General features: G+C 38.0%; 1 protein-coding gene across 2 annotated transcripts in view; it reads left to right on the top strand.

The window, feature by feature from the left end:
* Positions 1–22,324, top strand: part of NRG3 (neuregulin 3) — a 390,074-nt gene that overhangs the window by 363,489 nt on the left and 4,261 nt on the right. For both annotated transcript variants that reach the window (XM_069863204.1, XM_069863205.1), the window contains exons 6-8: positions 849–975; positions 9,321–9,448; positions 19,332–19,502. In XM_069863204.1, coding sequence (XP_069719305.1) covers positions 849–975; positions 9,321–9,448; positions 19,332–19,502 — 426 coding nt within the window. The remainder of the gene's footprint in view (positions 1–848; positions 976–9,320; positions 9,449–19,331; positions 19,503–22,324) is intronic.

Consider the following 22,324-nt stretch of genomic DNA (forward strand, 5'->3'; position numbering starts at 1 on the left):
GACAATGCAGCTTATCAGAAGAATGGAGACTGATAAAAGACCTTAAATATATTTTGCTTACAGTTTTTGTCCAGCTAAGATATCTGTTTGCACAAGATAGAAGAAATACTTAAAATAGCTTGCTGTCTCAAACTATTGTTCTCAATATTGTCCTCAATCACATACAAACCTTTAAAACTCAGTTTGTAAATATAGTGTGGCAGAAACAGAAAGCCTTTTATTAATAGTGTGCTTATCTCCTGAATATTGCAAGTGATTCCTCTAGTGGTTTTACTAGCTCTGATATAGCAGAGCATAGTACAATTTGTCAAAAACACAGCCTCAGGGACCATACGGATGTTTTTTTTCCAGGCTTAAGAATGTAAGCAAAAGCTGATCTATACAAGGTACTGGAGTTTAGATCAAGTCTAACCATCTAGTAGAACTCACTGATTCTTCAACACATTTTATGGCCAACAGGGGCTAATGTCTGCTGGAATTGCCAAAATCTCTGTTCCAAAATCAGAGCAAAATGGGTTTTTATTAATATTCAGGCCTGCTTGCAAGCTATTGTTTAATATGTAATAGATGATCTTACAAAATTCTGCACTAAAAGAAACACCTGGCATGCTATTATAGAAATCTGAGAACAGAAGATATTTTAAACAGAAAAGCTCTTTTTTCCCTTTTGGAAGCCTCGACAGAAAATGACCGTTGCATTGAAATATTAGACACTGGTGAATTAGCTCAGCTGGTTAATCTAATACGGTGAAGTTTTGAATGAAGGGAACCATGGCTATAAAAGTATCATAGCTATAGTAGAAGATCAAACTAGCTCTTTCTTACATGAATTTTATTTCTCTCTGCAGGAAACAAACAAAGCAAATTCATGAACAGCTGAAAGAAACACAGAATAGGAAAACCTACAGCCTAAATGCTTCCAGCATGATGGCAAAGTCAGAGTGTATGGCACAAAGCCGAGTCCAGATGCAAAATGTAAGTAATTCTGCCAGCTATGACACTTAATAGCCTGGCTGAGTTTCTGCTGCTGATGGCAGCACATCACCATGTTGCTATTAGCATCTGAGCAGTGGGAACAAGAATTCTCACCTCTTTCATAAAATGTTTTGTGTAGGGCCTGTTAATGGAAAACACCAAGCAGGGATTTTTTTTCTGAAGTTATTTCAATGGATCCTGGTGCATTTTGTTCACATAATAAACCTTCCTGAGTCGCACAGCTCTGCATCCAGCAGTGGAAATGGCTATTACAATTTTTGGCGATGCCTTTGCTCCTATATATGTTGTATGGGTGAAGGGAGGGTCCTTGGTCTTCAGTGATTTCAAGTTTTCTAATAATTAATGAACTTGCATGGGAAAATGTAGGTATTTGTCACAATTAATTCAGAGCAAATTCAAAATCTAGAACTCAGTTTACATGTGTAGACTAGCGCCCAAGGGAAGACTGTGCAGACAGTTTCATTTTCCTGGGTCTTGAGCCAGAAAGATTTTTGATACCAGAAAGAGAATAGTTTGTTCAAACTAAATTTGAAATTTATGTCATCATTTTCTGTATATAGTTCTATGTTAATACAATCTCCCAATCATGAAATACACCAACCTTATTCAAAATAAAGGTGACCAAATTCTTTAGTCCTGAATGCAAGCTGTTTTCCAATGCATGTCTTTCTCTCCCCCCCTGCTCATACATATTTACTGTGATCTTATTCTGAACGAAGTTGTTGGAAAAACTGAGAAGGGTCCTGGTAGTGATAGAAAATCATAAAAAAAAAAATATATTGAAGCCTTTCTAAATGTTTAACTTAGCTTAATATCTTAGCTTTGCTTAAAGGGCTGACTACCTTACTTGCCAGTTTCCATCAAAATAGTGGGAGCTTAACAAAAGTGGGTACTCATGCCTGCTTAGCCACAGGTCTCTCAGCTTCAGGCTTACATGTAATTACTGTAGAAGTAAGCAGAAGCTCTATTAACCAATTCAGAGTAAGCAGAGCCTCCATGCTATGACAGAGGAGTTGTCAGAGCGTTGCTTGTATTGACTAAAACTTTTGTTGTATGGGAGCAACATTGTGATCGTGATATTCTTTGTGGTTCAGGAAAAATCTGCTATTTGAAGAAGGAAGAGAGCTTCACTAAATTGACATAATCACAGTTTAGGGAACCTTGTGCAATTCTTTGTGTCGCTTCCAGTTCGTTCACTCATATATTATTTCTGGCATCTTAAAAAAGCTGTTGAGAGTGTTGTTAGGTTGTAATGATGGCAACAAAAGGTACAGCTGTAAAGAGCTTTTCCGATCCTTTTGTTCTAACATGTGAAGTAGGTCTTGGTTAACACTAAGAATATATTCTTTTCCTTTTTCTCACTGAATGCCGTGCAGTATTTTGTCAACCCGTCATCACAATGAACTGTTTGATGTCTTCTGAGCAGCTGACAAAGCTTTATTTATATCTTTTTTCTTTTGCCATAATAATACCCATAATGGCTGAAGTAGCAGTTTGTAGATTCCAGATATTACAGATGGAAAATTATTATTATTATTTATTATTTTAATCCAAGTTTACTTTTCAGCTTTTAAGGCTGTTTAGACGGGTTGTTATCAGTGCCGGTCATTAACACTCAGCTTTCTTGTTCTTGTGTCTGCTTTCAGGCAGTTGTTTTCCCCTTGCCGTTAAATGCATTCTCCCTTTGGGAGCAAAGATACTAAGGAAGAAAAACAGAATGACCTTGTGCAGAATGTAGCATAACAGTGCAGGATAATAATGGTTTCTATTGTTAGCAAGATTTCAGTGCAGGAATGCATGTAGGCAGTTCATGAAATATTTAAAAAACTTGGTAGATTAGAGGGCAAGAAGAGGGACAAAGGGTAAGGCGAGGCAGCAGAAATTTGAAATGATATTTCATAGGAATGTCTGAGGGGCTTCCCGTCAGAGGGCAGAGATCTGCCCCAGGCATATCTGCTAGGTGGGAGAGGGACCAGGCAGTGATGCAGAGAGGCAAGTGCTCTCCCTGCTTGCTCCTGCGGCTCTGCTGCTGCGTTTCTGTCAGCCACTTCCTGGGGGAAAACTCTGCTATTCCCACCTGCAGCACCTGCCACGTGGATTTTGGGGCAAAATCTTAGTTCTCTTCATTTCCAGGGGCCAAAACCGAAACGTCAATAAATTATGGTGATTATTTTCTGGAGACTGTTCCTTCAGTCCGGTGTTTTGGTGTATGTAATCCTGCCCTGGAAACTGTTTCTTTTCCTAGTCCAAATGCTCCTCTTAGATATAAAGACCGTCTTGCTGGTATGTCACCTTTCTCTCTTTCCCTAAAAGATTATCCTGTACTTTTCTCTTATTTTTAATGGACCTTATGATGCTTTCAGGTGTTTTTCGCCCTGCTTTTTCATAGAATCATAGAATTACCATGTTGGAAAAGGCCTCTGAGATCATTGAGTCCAACCATTTTTCTTCTACACAGAATGCATTACTGTAGACCTGAGAATAGCTGCATAAGATTCCTTATTCTTGATGACTATTCTAATCATGTCTATTCTGAAAGAGCCATCACATTTTGACTCGGAGGTTGCTACGTGTAGTAAAGATTGCCTGGATCTTTCCAAGTGCTGTGTTCCTCTAGAAAGAGGTTTTACTTATTTCCCATGACCTAGGGCATAGCAGATAACACTTTAAGAGGTTTTTGGCTGTAAGGACCTTAACTAATCTCAGTGAAGTACCTTTTTTTCCTCATCATTCCTTTTCTTACCTCTTTATCCTTAACTGGACTTCAAGAAAATAATTCTTTTTCCTTACTTATTTTTAAAGCCGATTTTGAATCTTTTTTTTTTTAATTGAGAAAATGCATATGAATATATCAAAATTGCTGTTAACAGAAAACCCACACATTTCATTTTTGAACCAAGTATTAAAATGAATTACCATTTCACATTTTATTCTAGCCTAACTCATTATACTTGCAGCTGTTTGCGTTATTGCAACAGGAAAACAAAAGGACTTCAGACCTCAGTCCTCATGATATCTCGCCTCTTCGTCACTTAAAGCTGCTTTACAGTACTGTGATTATGAGAACCATATACAAGGTTAAAAGCTCTGAATGTTTCATTTTAGAACATTCTCCATTTATATCGGAACGCTCCTGCTGCATCCTAGACTACAGTTACCTTGCAACAATCCTTATTTCTAAAGGCAGTGTTTAAGAAATGGGTTTGATGTGTTGGACATTCCCTCAGCTTCATTAAATATCCACATGGCAAGATTGCTCTTCCAGATGTGGAAATTCAAGTTAAGCAACAGGATATTCAGAAAAACATGGAGCTGACCAACTGAAAAGCATAAGATTTTTAGAACTTCCTTCCTTTTAAGAAGTTTCTCTCTGTAGGATTTTTGCCCTTAGTGGTCAGCAGGGTAAACACAAGTGGAGAATGGCACACCCCAACATATCCTTTGACAAGCCCTGAGGCTGAGGAAGAATGCTAGGAGAGTTAGGCATTTAAGTTAAAACGTGGATGCCTCCCTGTCATTTTGTCATTTGCTATGTTGCAGGGAATAAAGGTTTTTGTTTGCACTGACAGTATTTTGAAGTATCCGATGCTTTTCCTTCCCACACTCAAATGCATTATATCTCCTCTACTTACTTTGTCAGCTCAGTTGTGATTCTGTACAGTAAAAAAAATCAGTTAGATTTTGTCAGGACCACTGTACTCTCTCTGAACTCCTGCTGATCATAGCCAGTAATTCTGTTCACCTATACCAAGCCTATTTCTCTCTGCATTGATTCTATTATTTTGTTAGGGATACAAATTAGATGAAATTACTGTATACTGTAAGCATGATGCATAAATAACTGTTTGAACACAACTTCTAGTATTTCCCCTGCATCTCCTTCAAGTCCACTGCTTTTCACAAATACTCTAACAGCAACAGAGTTTCTTGCTGTGTGTTCTAGCATCTTGGATTTGGATACTAATGCACTAGTAATCTTGCTATAATTCTTCAGTCAGGAAGAGATATGCCAGTTTTTAATGCAGGATCTTTGAGGTTCACTGGAGATTCAGAAGTATTTCACCTGATGCATGAAACTTAGGGCTTCTTGATACTACACACCCCTTCCCAAGGAGATTATATTATCTTCAAGAGATACTTAGCCAATGTGCTGCACAAGACTGCAGCAAATGGTCCTTATAGGCAAAATGAGGTAAATTGTCATTCTCGGCTGCCCCTCTCAGACAGACAAACATTCTGTGCCCCTCATGAACCGTGGAAGGGGTGAGAGCAGGTGATGTCATCCTCCTTCTGGTTTTCTGTAGTTCACCAGTCTTCATGAGTCCTGATCGTGCTCCTGATTGCTAGTTCCTTTTTCCACCTTGACTAGAGGGCTTCTTATGTTTGCATAACTTGACAAATATGTCACGCAACAACAACAATGAAACCAGGCAGCTGAAGTCTTGACGTCCCTTTAGTGGTTCTCAGAGCTGTCATGGTTTTTTAAAGTGGCCTTTTTCACCTTTGTGGATTATAATACCTTCTCCCATGGTGCTAAGGGGATCTGTTAGTTCCCTATCACTTTCCCTCTGGAGTGGGTAATACGCTTCTCATGCTGTAGTGTGTGGTTTCCCTTTTCACTACTCTTGTTTCTAATAGCTCACAATCACTACATCCTGGTTTCTGATCTTCTTATAATGACTGGGGGAAAAAAACATGCTCTTTTAGTGTCTCGTTGTCTTTTGCTGGTAGTAGGAGGAAATAAATTCTTTTTAGTCACTGTGATAGAAATAAAATTAATATATGTTGACCAACAGATACACCTTAAATCTTTTAAAATGTTACTGTGTAGTTTTGCCTGAGTCGCAATGTGATTTATTAGCTTTAATCAAGAATGAATTTCCCATTTCTGTATTGCATGACTGCTTAGGAAGAGCTGCCAGAATAGACAAACCTGAATTTATTGGCTTCTGTTGAGAGCTAGTGTTGGCAACAAAACATATAAAGCTTATGGGAACAGACGTTATGTATCCCACCTGATGGGCTTTTGTGCAAGGTCAACCCATCCAGGAAAATCCCTGGCTCTTCACTTTCTGGAGGCAGCCTCTCTGAACGTTATTTAAAGCTGCCCCCACTGCTTTCTCAGTCCTTTATGAAATGGGATCCCCTCATCTTGTCTCTTCCAAAGCCACATGCGTTTCTGGACTTCTTGTTATTACTATTTTGGGAAAATCGTTGAGGAGGAAGAGCTAAGAAAAACCAGGGGGGACAGATGGGTGTTTTGTTTTGAATAATACCAGGACAACAGCATCAAGCTGTTCTATAGCACTTGAGTGGCATTTGTTATCCTCGGATCCTACTTTTCAGAATAAAGAAGACAAGGCACTTAGCAGAGGCATTACGTGATCGCCGTTATGCAGCAGGTCAGTGGCAGAGGCAGATCTCTTGTCTCCTGGCCCAGGCTGCCTTTGCAGATTTGCTTAGTATTAACTAATGGGGGCGAGGGGACACGACATGCATTTTATTATCAAAGAGTTGAGTAATTGTACATAACAGATGATTAGAAAATAATGAAACTGTGAAAAATTGAAAATTTGCAAAATGCTTTATTTTTAACTGCTATTATTATTCTTTAATTTATTTATCCATATACATCAGTGCTTCTCAGTAATTGCTCAAACAAGCACAAATAATTAAGCGAGAAGACAATAAACCCACAAAAACCATAAATAATACAGACAAGGTTTCAGTGATGCTTTCAACCTACTGGAACAGTCCTTTGAAAGTGTTTCACAGCTTATTCTCCATCATGACTGAGTATTCAGCAGCTCGCAACAGTTGGAGCGCTCCTTAGAGTTCAGCCCAACTGGGCTGTGGAAGCAGCAGGATGGGCTGTGCTGGGATACAGATGAGGAGTATCCATATGCCATACTTCTGGGGGCACCAACTGATACTGCTGAAGATATTTTTCTCCAGAGATGATCTCAGAGAAGTGACTCTTAAGGTTAAACTAAAGGTGATCAAACTCAGCCTGTTCAAATGTATGAATAATGTGATCCATCGAAATAAGTTCAGTTACATTGTTCAAATTGTGTATGTTCACACTTGAATTGTGTATATTCACAATATAAATTACGATTCACATTTTCATTGTAATTAATGTTATGGCTGTTGCTTGAAAGAGGGATTGGGGGAAGGAAATATCCTTTGCAGACTGTGCGTGAGTGGTACTAGGTATTGAACCTTCAGTATAGTTTGCTGGTCAGCCTCCGAGCAGCTTCTGGGGTCCTGGTTTTCCCCAGCTGTGGTGAAGAAAGACTGTATAACATCACTCCAGTCCACATCCACCTTTATCATGGACGCAGCAAAAGGTGCAGCTTATCTCTATCTCTATGCAGTCTCTTATCTCTGCATGATTCACTTTGTACTCATGGTCTTATAAGCTATTCGGACCTTCAGTTTAGTATGATGAACAAACACACACAAAAAAGGACAAAAATAGCTTCCTGGCACTAAAAACCCATTCTTTACATAGCTCAAATTGATTTATTCAGGTCAGTAATCAAAGACAGTCTCATTTCTGCAGCAGGCAGAATAACTATTAAAGTTTAAAACCTTCACAAACATGAGTCCCTTAAAAGTCATACTTTTGTCTGAATATTTTATCTGCAGTGTTTACAAGTGACAAGTAAGATCACAGTAACTGAAAGAAATGAGTGGAATATGTTTCTTCCTATTATTTCAGTTGTGTTTACTTCATGCATGAGGCAGCATTTTGCATATTGTTACTCTCATAGCTTTGCCTTCAGAAGCACAAGAGCAGTAATTTTGGCCCTTTTTATGTGGATATTTCACACAACAGAAAGAGGGAGAGGAGTACTGGAGAAGAATTTGAAGATCTGTTATTTCATCTATTAAAACAGTCAAAAAATCACTGAATAAATGGATTAAAATTGCATGTAGCTAATTTTTAAAAGACAGTAATCTTGTATGTGTTTTATTCCGCTGAAGTCTGGGGAAATGTAGATAAGAGTAAGTGAGAATCAGAAAATAATTCTGCATTTTTAAGGAATTATTGGTCTTTTGTTACACAACAAAATAATTATGAAGAATTGTACTTCAAAAGAAATCATAACTGTTTTCTTCATGAATGTTTATGCTGTTGTATCATAGCATGGCATTTTTTATCACTGTGATTTAATGATTGGACTTGATGGTCTTAGAGGTCTTTTTCAACCTTAATGAAACTATGATTCTACGATTATTTTATACTATTAGTATTTTAATTTGTATTTAATTTCAAAAATATTTAATCATGTAATAGCTTCCACAGTAGTAGTTTATTGTAAAGATAGCATGGATGTCTAGATATCTAATACTAAGAATACAAATTCCATACGGAAAGATGTGGATTTAAGCAAAACAGACCTATTAGTTTTAGTGCGTGTACTTGTAATGCAGTATGAAGAATTTTCTGCAAAGTGCAGGATTTTTCATATTTGAGGGGAAATATGGGCTAACCTTTCATATCTCTGAGATACTGCGCAGTAAGCACTAACAACATTGATCCTTCTTCTGAGCCCAAATGCAGCTTTTTTTTTGTACTTCAACTTTCTGGCTCCTTTCAGGATCAGAGACATACATTTTTTTGGCTGAATTTCCATTTGAATCACAAAACATAAAGAAGAAAACCTGGTTTTGTTCATGTTCAATGTCTGCTTTACAGAGTTTTGTGTCTCACTATGAATCCAGAGGCTGCCCTACACCTACAACTGTCATAAGAAGAATTATGTTTACGCTGTTCTGGCTAGCTCAGATAGTACCAGGTCAAAAGTTTCAGGTTTATTCAGAAAGGATATCTGGTTCTACAGATAGGATTCATGTATTTTTGTTACGTCTTTGGTGATACAAATGCTGTTTCAGTTTGGTTTTCAGTTACGCATGTTGATAGAAGCAGTATTTGACATCACCAAAGGACTCGAGAAGGTGCTGACACTCCTCTGAGATGTGTTTTGTGATCTCAGTCTCCACATGGACAGCCACAAAAAAGGGCTTTTAGTCAAAGGAATTAGTGTTTCCTATCATTATGGGCAGATCAGTCAGTAATTTTGCTACTGATGTAGGTATCAGCATTTTGATGTGGAGAAGATAATGGGGATAATGAGTACCAGTGCTTTCCGCTATGTAAACAGTAGTGAATGAACATATTACTTCCAATGCCTAATCTTAATTTAAAAATGCATTAGGGCACTTCTTACTCTGCTTTGAAATGAATTCTGATTGAATAGCATCAACAATGTGCTTTGCCTTTTGTGTATTAATTAATTTTACTTTCTGTGCCACAGTATTCAAAAGCAGATAGGCATCCTGGGCCTATTCTGGACAAAGTTATGGAGTCTAGTTTTTCAGGCCCTCAGTCTTTCCCAGAGGCTTTGTCTCCTGACAGAGGATCCCAACCCATCAAGCAACATAGGTAAGCAAATGGCTGGGTACCGAGGGGCGTCATTGCACTGGTGATACGTGTGAGGGGTTATTGTGCTGTGGCAAGGAGAGATGCTCAATAGCATGGTACCAACAGGGGCTCAGCTGACTTGTTAAGCAGATGTCCAAGCATTTTCTTAGCTGCAGACAGAGAAAGGTGATAACAATGCTTGCCAACTTTATCTGTGTTTTCTAAAAGTCCTAGAGAAAGCTTTTAAAGACGCCATCTGAGCTGTAGACACAGATCAGTGAATGAAACAACTGTAGTCTGACAAACCATTAAAAACCAGACTTTCCTTATCGATGTTCATAAAGTTAATTAATTATTCATTCACTGCAATGGTTGCAAACTTCCTGCCTTTCTCTCTGTTTCTTTAAACAAAAGTGAGGAAATTTAGATGAGATAATAGTAAGAATTTTTTTCCAGTGAGGATGGTGAGACACTGACACAGTTTGCCCAGAGAAGTCGTGGATGCCCCAACCCTGGAAGTGTTTAAGTCAAGGCCGGGTGGGGCTTTGAGCACTCTGATCCAGTGGGATGTGTCCCTGCCCATGGCAGGGGGGTTGCAACTGGGTAAGATTTAAGGTCCCTTCCATCCCAAATCGTTCTATGATATTTGTAACAGGGAGAGAAAAAAATGGCTGGGAAAAAATTAGTTCAGATTTTTCTTTATTTTTTTTAGCTAGATAATTGGAGGAGAAGACTTATTTATTGAAAGGATCATATTTGAGAATTACTGAAAAAAAAAAAAAAAGAAGGCTTGCATTGCCTGAGGTCATGATCCAACTTCTGGAATATTTGGAGCATTTTCACTGGAGTCCTCGTCAGCTAGATGTCCCTTCTCTTTTGAATGAATGATTTGCTTAACCTACCAAAATGCAGCACATGAGCCAGGAAGTGATATTTGGGTCGTATGTATTTTACCTTACTTAAGCTTGTAAATTGGCATGAAAAAATAATGCCAACTGTCATGTCAGCTCCATTTCTTAGCGTTTATTCCTTATTACTGAAGGATTTTCAATGGTTAATGATTTTACTGAACATAGATGGAGTATGGAACTGTTGCCTGGAATGCTTTCCACAGAAGTTCTGTGGGAGAATTTTATCTCCATTGAATCAAAAGGTGAAGTTCGGAAAAAACACAGTGATGTTCTCTGACCTTTAATAGCATGATTTCAATATCGAAGTTCGAAATGTTTAGGTGCTGTGCAATGACATTACCTAAGCTTAAAAACACAGAAATATATTAAAGACTGAAAATATTTCTTCTGTTTATGAACCTCGCTTAAAATAAAAGCTGAATGACTCTCTAGACTCACTGTTTTCCATAGGGAAATTACAGAATAAACCACATTGAATTACCAGTGAACTAATGCAGAATCTCAGGTTGCTCATTTTAAAACCTTTGCACACAAAATCTTTCCCAGAAAGAAAAACAAAAAGCAACCCCCAAAACCCAAGAGTCATCTTATTTGCAGATATCAAGCACTGAACTGTCTTAAGGGTCTTTGCTTCAGAACTGTTTTAAGATGTAGACTGACTAGCTTAATTCATTAAAAAATTATTTTTGTAGTTTTATAACTTAAGATTTATTTTACAAGGCCCTTACTCAATAAAACATGTAACAGACTTGAACAGTCAAGACTTATATAAGGCTGTCTTTAATTTATGCATCATGTGACAGCTTCATAATTTACTTGTTTTTTAGTTTTTACGTAGTGTTAAATGTGGTCAAATGGTCAAATTTGGCCAAATGATGGAACTTCTTTTTTTTCTGGAGTAGGTTTTGTCCTAAACACTGCTACATTCCATTCCAAGCCTGATATAAACCTGGAAAAATTGCAGTGGCTCTGCAGGTTCTCAGCTTTATGCTGTTAAACTATAAGGTCTAACACAAAAAGAAAAAAAAAAATCAACTGTGATCACCTTCACGCTAGTTCCCTTCTGAGCTGACACACAGCTGCATATGATGCTGCCAACTTTCAAAGCAATTCCTCAGATGATTCTCTAAAAGGCTGTTGAGGATTTCTATTGTTTTTGCTTTCACATCTTCTACTGACAAAAAATGGGTTCATTTGAGCACCAATTTGATCTTTGGGAAGAGGTAGAAATCACAGGGAACCAGGTCTGGTGGATAGGGTGGATGCTCAAGCACAGGGATGTTGTACTTAGCAAAAAACTGCTTCACTGACAAGGCATTGTGGGCTGGTGCATTGTCATGATGTTAGAGTTGTTCACTCTTGCACACCAGCATTTTCTGACTGAGGGTAAGAAAACGACCGTATTTGAACATGTGTCCACTCATAATGAGTGAAGCAATCGAGCTGAGCCTTGTCTTACTGTGACAGGTTAGAACATGCTGTATAACCATCTCTTTGTCTCCCCTCTCACTTGGTTCCTGAGTTACAGGGTTGGTTAGTCTTGGGGTTTTTTGTGTTAGACCTCATATATTGTTTTATTTCTGCTTGCTGCAGAAGTACTTTATTCCATGTCCAGACTTGTTTTCTCTGCTGGTGTTTTCAAGGGAACTAATGATGGGTGATTATTTCTTAAAATTAGGAGCTGTTTCCAGTTCCTAAAATGGATACAATTTTGGCCTGGCAGCAGGCCTATCAAGATGTTAAATCATTTCGGGTTGCTGAAATTTGACTGAAAGAGATCACCTAGTTATTTCCCTCAGATTACTAGATAATAGCAATTTTCTGTCTCTGCTAACCTCAGCTACGTGCAAAGAATTACTGCAGAGATTGAAGAATTGAATCTACCTGTAACGTATACAATGCACTCAAAAATTCATCTCAGATTGTCTGTTGATTTTAGTAAGAAGAAAACCCACACTGTCTTAATTCATCTCTATCTGTTAGAAATTACAGTTTTGTTAGTTATGGGATTTAGTTGTGATCCCTTTGAATTGCAGTTTTCTTCCTAATTAGTCATCCTGACTTTCATGTATTGTTTCAGGCACCATTGACTGACTTTAGAGGATTTAATTTCAGGGAATGCGACAATGGAAGCCAAATGCAGAAGCTTTCAGCCTTACAGCAGTTGTATTGTCTTACAAAATTGCAGAACTAGGATAAACATACTCTAACATTTAAAATAATTTGTTTGCATTTTGAATGAAATTTTAACACCATGAAAACCACAAGAAAAATTTTTTATGTTAATAAGTGTTTTGTTCTTTATGCTCCCAATATAATGGATTCGGTTTCATTTAGAAGAAAGAGAAAGGTACAGTTATTCTGTAAATAAGGCTATTGAATTTCAAAGAACAAGTATTGACAAACTAAAACAGCTAAGAATGTAAAGGCAGAGGAAGCCTGAAAGGGGGAAAGTATAAGGAAACTGATAGCTTCCAAAGGAAAGAATACAGCTTCATGCAAAAATTTACTAAAAAGAATGAGATGTAGGAGAATGTTGTAGTTTTATTGCAGCTGGCAACCAAGCACCACACAGACCTTGCTCAGTCCCCTCAGGGGTGAGAATTGGGAGGGTAAAAGTGAGGAGACTCATGGGTTGAGATAAAGACAGTTTAACAGATAAAGAAAATGCTGTGTGTGCAAGCAAAGCAAAACAAGGAATTCATTCACCAATTCCCATCAGCAGACAGGTGTTTAGCTATGTCCAGGAAAGCAAGATTCCATCACATGTAATGGTCACCTGGGGAGACAAACATCATCACTCCAGATGTCCTCCCATTCCATCTTCTTCCGCCGGCTTTATATGCTGAGCATGACATCATATGGTATGGAATATCCCTTTGGTCAGTTGAGGTCAGCTCTCCCAGCTTCTTGAGCAGCTCCAGCCTGCTTGCTGGTGGAGTACTGTGAGAAGCAGTAAAAGCCTTGACAGTTTTCACTAGTAATGGAAACATCCCTGTATTATCAACATTGTTTTCAGCACAAAACATAGTCTCATACCAGCTGCAGTGAAGGAAATTAACTCTAACCTAGCCAAAACCAGCACAGTGAAGATATAAACTAAATCGCAGAGGGCAAGTGGTCATGCTTGAAGTGAACATTTCCAGGAATCTTTGAAAGATAAGAATTACTGGTAGTACTGAAAGCAATCAATTGTTCTTTCTGTGTGAAGAAGAGGTGTACTATACAGGAAGCATAAAGGGTGAAGCTGAAGGTGAGAGAGGGATAATATATGAAGCAGTTAGGGCAATCCTGAATAAATATATTTCATTTTTCAGTTAGGATGATTATTTGAGGCTCTAGGTGGAATGGGAAGAGATTCAAAATAGACATTTCTACAGTCAAAGTGGAAGTAAAATGCAGAAATCAAAGGCCTCAAGTCAAGATGGTCTAGTTAATCTTGATCAGAGAAGTCTAGGAGGAGTACTGCCTTATGAAATTTCAAGTCTGATAGCAAAGTCTGTCAAGATGTGAGCTGTTCCGTGTGATGATGGAATAGCATTTGTCAAATATTTAGGGAGAGGAAAATTTTATCAGAGGAACTGATGTTGAAGTAGGTTAGTCAAGGTTTTTAGGACAAATGTGGGGGAAGCAGATTCTTTGGGTAGATGTAAAAAAGGCTGAAAAATATCATGAGGATTACCTGCAGCAGTTTCTGTGACACTAGGCTAATGGCTGACTCTGCATTTTGTGTAGGTGAGCTGGATCTCTACACAGCGTCAGTCAGCATTAGATATAATGCCTTTAATGGGAGAAAGTAGGGGCAGGTAGAAAAACTATAATGCAGATATACAGAGGTGGTAAAAGGGAAGATAGTAAGGAGTTACGTTGACAAGGTGAGTGCTGGGCCGAAAACATTCACCAGTTGAGCACTAGTGGAGCTCTCAAAGAATTAGTCAATACTGGGGACAAATTTTGTTTACTGCTTTTGTGCATGACTTTGGAAACATACTGAAAAAAATTAGTTAAAAGAGAGACTCAGTCTCTCTAGGCTCTAGATATAAAGAATTAATTGAATGACTTTAAAGAGTGGCATAACAGGTGGATTGAAGCTCTACTGTACTAAATACAAGGTCAGGCATTTGGGAACTAATAACGAAATTTAAGAAACAGATAAGGGCAAAAAGGTTCAGCGTATAATACTTGGTCAAAGGGTACCAGGTCACAAAGTGATGCAGCTGTGCAAAAGACAAATGAGATGAAAGTGTTAGCCAAGACATTTCTATCAGGAAGTCATACACATTAAAACTACTTCATGAGACACTGTTATTACTTCATTTGAATGTAGCATAAGTATACAGCACTGTTATTTCACCTGCTTAAAGTGGCCTCCTGATTACTATGGACTCAAATTGCATTCATGAGCCAAAATTAGGAGTGAATAATCTGTGTTCCAATGAAAGTGTTAGAGAGTCTGTCTCATTTCAGTCTTCAGTTCAGAAGACTGAGGAGAGTATATATTACTACTGATTGTAAATACATTAGAGGAAGCATAAGTAAAAGACTTATTTAAAATGGAGTATGATGGCATACATGACAAATAGATTTATATTCATCATAGGTAATTTTGAACTGAAAAGAAGCCTCAAAGTTTTCAATATAGAACAATTTTCTGGAGTTGTTGCCCAGATATCATTGTACTTTTAGAATGCAGGTTGATCAATGCACTGCAGGGAGTATATGATGAAGTTATGGCAAATGATTAAATTCAGTGCCACTGGGGTAACTTTGAATGCTCTATTCCCTTGCCCTGTTGTATTGATGGAACCGGGATGGTGGCCAGATGACACAAGGTGGTATTGAAGGATTTAGGTAGAGTTGCCAAGTCCCTGATCACCCCCAGCAAATAGTATTCCTGAATACAGGAATACAACAGTGCTCCCATTTCAGAAATCAAGGGTAGATTTTCAGGTATAGCCTGGCTGCTAAGAGGTTTGTCCTACATATGCGAAGTGAGAAGAGAGTTTTGCTAACTGCGGGCTACAGTCCCACCTCATCACCTGGGCTGAGAACCTGACCAGCTGTAGCAATTCAAAAACACAAGCTAGGAAACAGAGGTCATTGTGACATTGTCGATGGGATGTTTTCCTGGATAGTAATCATGTACTGATAACACCGCTCTTTCATGTACCTTTGCGAAGTAATCATGTACTGGCTGATGGTTACTTTGCAAAGGTACAGGGAAGAATGGTGTTTAAATGCTTGGGATACAGGACACTATAGAGAAAAAAAAGTGCTAAAACCATTAAGTTCTGTTCTCTTTTGCCACAGCTTTTTTTGGCATAATAATCTCCATACAATCTTAGTATTATTTTAATCTCATACAGCTTTGTTGATGTCCCAAATAACGTTCCCATTCTCCCTTTGGGGAGCCATCTGTAACATGGATGCCAGCAGAGATGCACTTGGTGTGTGTCATCTCATTCTTGTGAACAGTCTGACAAAATGGCTTCGTGATACAGCTTTATTAATGTTGCATGGCATTTACTGAAAGGTGCTTATATTCTCAGGTACAATTGATCCTTTTTATTAAAACTGAAAATTGATTGAAAGGCTGAACAGTTGATCTGTACAAATGTTAGCAGTAGATTGTCTAAGTTGGCATAAAAAATGTGGCTAAGTGTCAGAAGATGCTGTCTGTCTGGCAGCTAGCTCCATCATTGGGATATGGATTTACTGTTTCTGTCTTGCAAGGACAAAAACCATGTCTTCAACACTAACACTGGCATCTTGTGTGTGGCAGGTAATATAATAAGTAACATAATGTGCATCTCTGTATAGTTTTGCAGGTAAAGAGCCGGTGTATTTATGATCAATTTAATAAATTTCCTTCCTCCCTCAACATTGCATCTTTCTTTCATAATTACAATCATGAAAAAGGGGGAAAGAATAAAGAAAATGGATACACACATCATCATGGTTACAAGCACTATTCCTGTAGCTCCACTGTGTTTATTAAAGAAGAATGGAAGTACTAGGTTCCCACCTAAAGTTGTGACACTTTAATTGTCATCCTCCTGTTAATGCTTTTCATTTTCTTGTTGACAGTTCTTAATGCATCCATAATGTGATGTGTAATCAATTTTGTTTAATAATTACCTAAAAAGTAGTGCAGGAGGATTCCCAAAGTTACTGTTAATTCACCTCAAGTTTTTTCTTCATGAACATGGTTAACTGCACTTGGGAGTTGTTTATATCCCTTGAGAAGAGCGTGCTCCACTTGCTGAGACAGACTTTATTTTTACTTGGTTGCTCAACCTAAAGAAAATTCTCATGCTATGCAATTTGCAAAAATGAATTCCAAGTTTTTTATTACCTTTAGAGATGGTTGAACTACCTCTTTCAAACTATTAATTCATCAGAACTCTGCTTCTTCCTAGTTTATGAATTACTTGTGAACCAGTTCAGGCATATGCTGATTTTTGTTACTCTGGAGTAATTTATTAAGAGATTTGAAGACATGCCTGCTACCGTTTTCCTTATTGATCTGTTTTATTGGACAGCTCAGTTACATGGGCTGGTTTCTTTTACACAGTCTGGAGTACAGGGAGGAAGAAACCTTAGTGGTGGCTAAAGGAGGATTAATTCGCTGAAGAATTCCAGATGGCGTGGTTTGCCTGAGAGAAACACTTTATATGAGCAGTAGAGCAGAAGCCTAAGAGTAACCATACTAGCATTTTTGGAGGAAGAGTATGCAAGTGTTCATAGCAGTTTTTTGAAAAAGGAAAAACTTCATTATGCTGGATTTGTTATCATAGAACTTTTAACAAAAATTGTTACTGAGCATTATCCTTGCAGCTTGCAACTGTTCTGACAGTAAATAGTTTGCTGTCCTTAGTGAATTTGCCATGACCACAAATGACTTTTGTTCACTTTTCCCTGTTTCTTCTGTCAGAAAAAAGCATAAGAACCTCACACTAGTGTGAAATTAGTTACTTAAACTGTATTGGTGCTGGAGCTGCAGTGATTGCAGGAAAATGTTGGCATGTGCCATATCACTTCAGTTGAACCAGGCTGTGCACGTTTAGTATCCCATAGCATCTTGTGTTAGATGTAGCAACAGGAGATTCAGTGCAAGGTGAGGGAAGTCCAGATAGGTCATTTATATGCATCTTTGCTGGAGTTTTTACCAGCCGTCTCGGGTATATCTGTTTGTGTTGCAATTGGATCTATTACAAATACAGAGCTTTTCTGAACTTGCAAGTACTTGTTATTAGATGGGAGACCATGTGCTCTCATCCAGCAAGTAAGATGTGCAAGGGCATCAAACCAACCACAGTTAAACAATGCCTTTCTAGTTTCAAGTATTTGCAGTCACTCTGTAGTCTGTTAATCAGTTTGTTGACTTTCATAGTACATTGATGAATACACTGCGATCAATAAAAAAAACCTGAAATTCATTATCCATCACAAATTATTCATTCAGCTGCTTCTTTTGAGATCCCCTGCTGTAATAACCTCAGACTCTTCAGAGCAGAAATTGTTTTGTGATGTGGCAGTGTTATTTTTCAGGATATAAACTGTGACTCACAACCTGAACTCAGCCTTCAGAATTGAAAGGCCAGTACTTCAGTCTTTTTAAAAAGTTTTTTTTTCACAGTCTGCTTATTAGCCAAGGAAAAATCTATTCAAGGAAGCATCGAAAATCCTTGAGGGAGTGCTATTGCTATGGGTTATTGATCTTCTCAATTAAAAGGCACCGGGAAAGTAAAAGTGTAGAAGGGAACAGAGAAGAGACTGTAATGGAACACTGTTAACCTGAGCAGTAGGATAGAGACTGTTGAATTTCTTTCTTACATTTTGACTTTGGGGAGAAAAGGTTGGGTTTAATGGAAATGTATGCTCCAAGAGAATTTGTCCAACGTATTTGGTTCAAGCAAGAATTGCTTTGGGAGTAGATGTGGCCCTAACTATAAATAAAGCTCCCAGTAGGTATAAAACCAGATTGCTTTTAAGTCACATTATAATAGGAAAAGAGAAGCAAACTTATCAAAAGTCTTTTGCATAGTGGAATCATATCAGGATTTGAAATTATTCAAGTGACCAAAAATTACGATTCTTAAAATACATCTTCAAAACCTATATTAAAATGTCATTGAGGATGTGACAGAATACATATACATTTCCGAGACCAGGAGATGTCAAATGAAATAGGAATAGTTGGAAAATGAATAGCTAGTCGCACCATGCAATTCTGTGGCCTGTTAATGGCAGAAATAGGTTATATCTTGTCTTAATTCTGTGTACCCTTATTTTTGCACTAGCAACAGCTGAATTTACAGTTGATATACCAAAACTATGTGGATTCTAGATACTTTTTAATTCCTGCGTGAAATAGAAAAAAATCCATTCTTTCTCTGAAACACTACAAAAGTGTTGTTTACAAAAGCAATTTTCTAAAATAAATAGAAAACTATTATATGTTTTTATCATATTCAAGTTTGTGTTAAAACGCGTACAGAAACAACACAGTATTTATGTATGAAAAGGAAAACAATCTATATAAAATAAGAATAAACAATATAGAGAAGAAGGAACAATATAGAAAACAAATCTTGTTCAACGTAGCAAAAACTTATGTCATAGGTGGTGATTGATGTTGACTTAGCTGTAGGTATGAAGAAGTTGATCTGTTTATTTATGCTCTCTGAGGAGTCAGCTTTATATAGCAGGATTATGGTATGAAGCACAGAAAAAAGGAAGCATCCTTCATCAAGTACAAGAAAACATTCAATATACCAGGCAATTATTTTCATTCCTAGAAGAGAGGCAATGTATTAAATATGGCATAAGCTGCTGCTAACTGTGTGTTATAGTATTATATTTCCATACATTCTACTGATGTCATAGACTGTCAGAGCAAAGTTGAATCCATGTGTTATTAATCCTGCATCTTTGGAGAAGTTTACACTTCTGCTGTGATAATTTTTACTGTACTCTTGGTGTTGTTCTAGAAGTCTCTCTTCATGCTGCAGCCCAGGACAAAAAAGCGGGATGCTACATAGAAATGCCTTTCGGAGGACTCCTCCCTTACCTCGGGGTAGGTTCAATGGAATTACAGGACCAGCATATCAACAGCTAGAAGAGTCAAGGATCACAGACCAGGACACAATACCTTGTCATGGGTAAGTAACAACATAACTGAAATTTGTGAGCAACTGCCTTTACGTGGTTTGTATGTTTTGCCATTACAGTCCTTCCAGCTTTGTTGTAGCATACTGTGGATCCCACGTTTATAGTACTGAAAGCAGAAGGATGTTTTCAGCATACTGGCTCTTTGGAGGTAATACTTTTTTTTTTTTTTTTTGGCTGGCTGCTCTTTTTAAGCCTTTCAAAGGCTGTAAAAGGAGTGATCAGAACAAACTGTAAGTGATCAGCAGAGTTACTCTTCATAACTGATGCTTTTTCTAGTGGTGCTGTGAAGTACAGGTGTAGTAACTTTTGCAAACCTTTTTTTTCCTTCCATCAGCACTGGGCAAATAAGAGAAAATAATTCAGAAGTGCAGCTTTCATGTCTTTTTAGATAAATCTAAGTACATTGCAAACTATGATTGCTGTAGCCTGGATACCAATCACTTCACGCAGGTTTGTCTTTGAAAATGCACAAGGAATTCAATATTTTTCCTTTTTAATTCAGCTTATTAGAATATTGAATGTAAGCTCCAACTGTACATAAGGTCTGAATTTCAGAAGTGCTTCTGAGTCTTTTGCAGTTGCTAAGATATTTTCCATAATATTTGCATACCGCTATATATTCCTGAAGACTTTCCAGAATCACTACAAATACATTATGTGTAAAAGTAGGAGTGATATCTGGAATGCAGTAAAACAGCACCAGTTTCACTTGGACAGGTATAAGTCCCAGCTAAGTGCAGTGAAGTGAACAGTTAGACTGAGAGAAGGCAGCTGTAGGTTTTGCTATCGGAACTGTCTTTACGAAGTACAGAACTGAGGTCACCTACGTGTTTCATTTTCCTCAGGGAAGAAAGGAGCTATTTTCACTATCCTCTCTGACCGCCTGGGAAATAACAGGCAAAAGTACTTCCCAAGAATAAGCATTACTGCATCTGTGTGACGTTGCACGTGTGAGCAGACACACAGGCAGACGTTCCCCCTGCACCTCCCTTGCCTCACTTTCCAGCCTGCAGTAGCATTGCCTAGTCTGGGGTACTCTGTGAGAGAGGAGCTTGGCTCACTAAATGTTTTGTAGCTGAATCTACCTAACGAAGTTGCCCATGGTAATTAGGAAAGGTAGAGCAAGAACAGGACTTGCCTAGGAAGGGAGAGAGCAAATCAGCAAAAGGTTTGGGTATCTGGTGACTTCTTTTAAAAGTACAAGTTTGTCTTATGCTTCTTTCATTGTTACTGTTTGCTCCTTCTAAGGAAAAACTTGTTTATTACTTCTTGCAGTAAATATATTATTGTTCATTTATATGATAATGTGTGTATAATTCCTTATGAAAATTGTGAATCTTCCAGAAAGGTGCAGGCTAATAGCCTTCCCTCTTTGATGTCAGTGTCTTGTAACACGTGCTCTGGAGGGTGCTGCAGCCTCTCCCTAGGTTGAGAAGTGAGGCAGAAACCAGCAAAGCTGTCTGGTGGGTAGTTGTGATATTACAAGCATTATCCTGTGCTGGCCTATATTTTAAATTTGCAGATCTGCAAAATGTTGATATTTTGTCCAGATCATGACCCCTTCTGGCCTCAGTCCACTAAAGCACTTCGTCTGTGTTTTGTGTGCATGTCTGCAGAATTAGACTTTCCTAATATCAATGCTAACAATGGGACCTTCTTCTGGAGGAGCCCTCTGAGTGCACCAAAGGCAGTGTTCTGACAGGGAGTCACAGCAGTCTGTGCATCACAAATATGATGCCAAAAGTCTTCAACTAGTACCCATCGAAATGAATTTTCAAAATGTCAATGTTCAGCATGAAAACAAAAGCAGTTCTTTGATCTTGTTTTATTACAGTTTTTTAGTGATGATGTTTTTTATGAAAATGAAGTCTTTTAAGAGCGTAACAAAACTTTTTGCTAGTTATTTTGTGTTGCAGCAATGAAGTAATCTCTTCAACCAAAACATAAGCTTGCATCTTATCTCTGAGCTAAAATAAAAAATAGTTCACTAATTCTACTTTGTGGAATTCTTCTCACTTAGGAAGAGGTTTCCCCAAAATCAGATGGCTTTTTTTCCATCTAAATATGTGCTAGTTTCATAGTGTTGATATTCTCATGAGATTTCCAGCCCAAATGAAATGCTCCCTTGTTCCCTGCATAAGTTCCTTTCTTCTCCCTTTTCACTTCCATCTTTCCCTATAAGGATGCACAAATCAAAGTGGTTTATCACCCTAATTCTGTGAACCTTCTGAAGTTCATCCATCAGCAGGTCTGGCTGAAGTTTGGTCAGGTTTTGTCTGTTTGTATTCGATAGAGTAGAGGATTTTACCTGATTAGTTTTTGTCTAGCCGTATAAAAGCGCTCCTCTTCCCATCCCAGATTGAGAAGAAAGCTTTTACAGCCTTCAGGAAACACCTGATCTCATTTTCAGTGGGATCTAATATTTGCAGAGATTGGGTCAAATACAGCTGATATGAGTTATTTAATCAGTATGCTGCTGGAAGAAGTAGAAAAACCTGCTTGGAATGAGGGGTTTAAAGAAAACATATCATCTCAGATGAGTGAATTGAATCCTTGAGGGTGTCGTGAGTTTACATGCAGTTAAGTGGACAGTAGTTTCATTTCATACTTTTAGTGAGAGGTGTTTGCATTACACAGTATGAAGAGTTAGAAGTAGTGCCTTACAGCCTGTGAATATGTACATATATCCATATAAATGTCTTTACATATACAAGACCAATTTTGTCATATCTACAGGTAGAAAAGGGAGCAGGGCAGGGAAGAAGGGGTATATATAGGTGTATGTGCTTAAAGGCTGAACCGAAGCCTGGTA

Source organism: Phaenicophaeus curvirostris, chromosome 9, assembly GCF_032191515.1.
Source record: "Phaenicophaeus curvirostris isolate KB17595 chromosome 9, BPBGC_Pcur_1.0, whole genome shotgun sequence".
NCBI classification, from domain to species: Eukaryota; Metazoa; Chordata; class Aves; order Cuculiformes; family Cuculidae; genus Phaenicophaeus; species Phaenicophaeus curvirostris.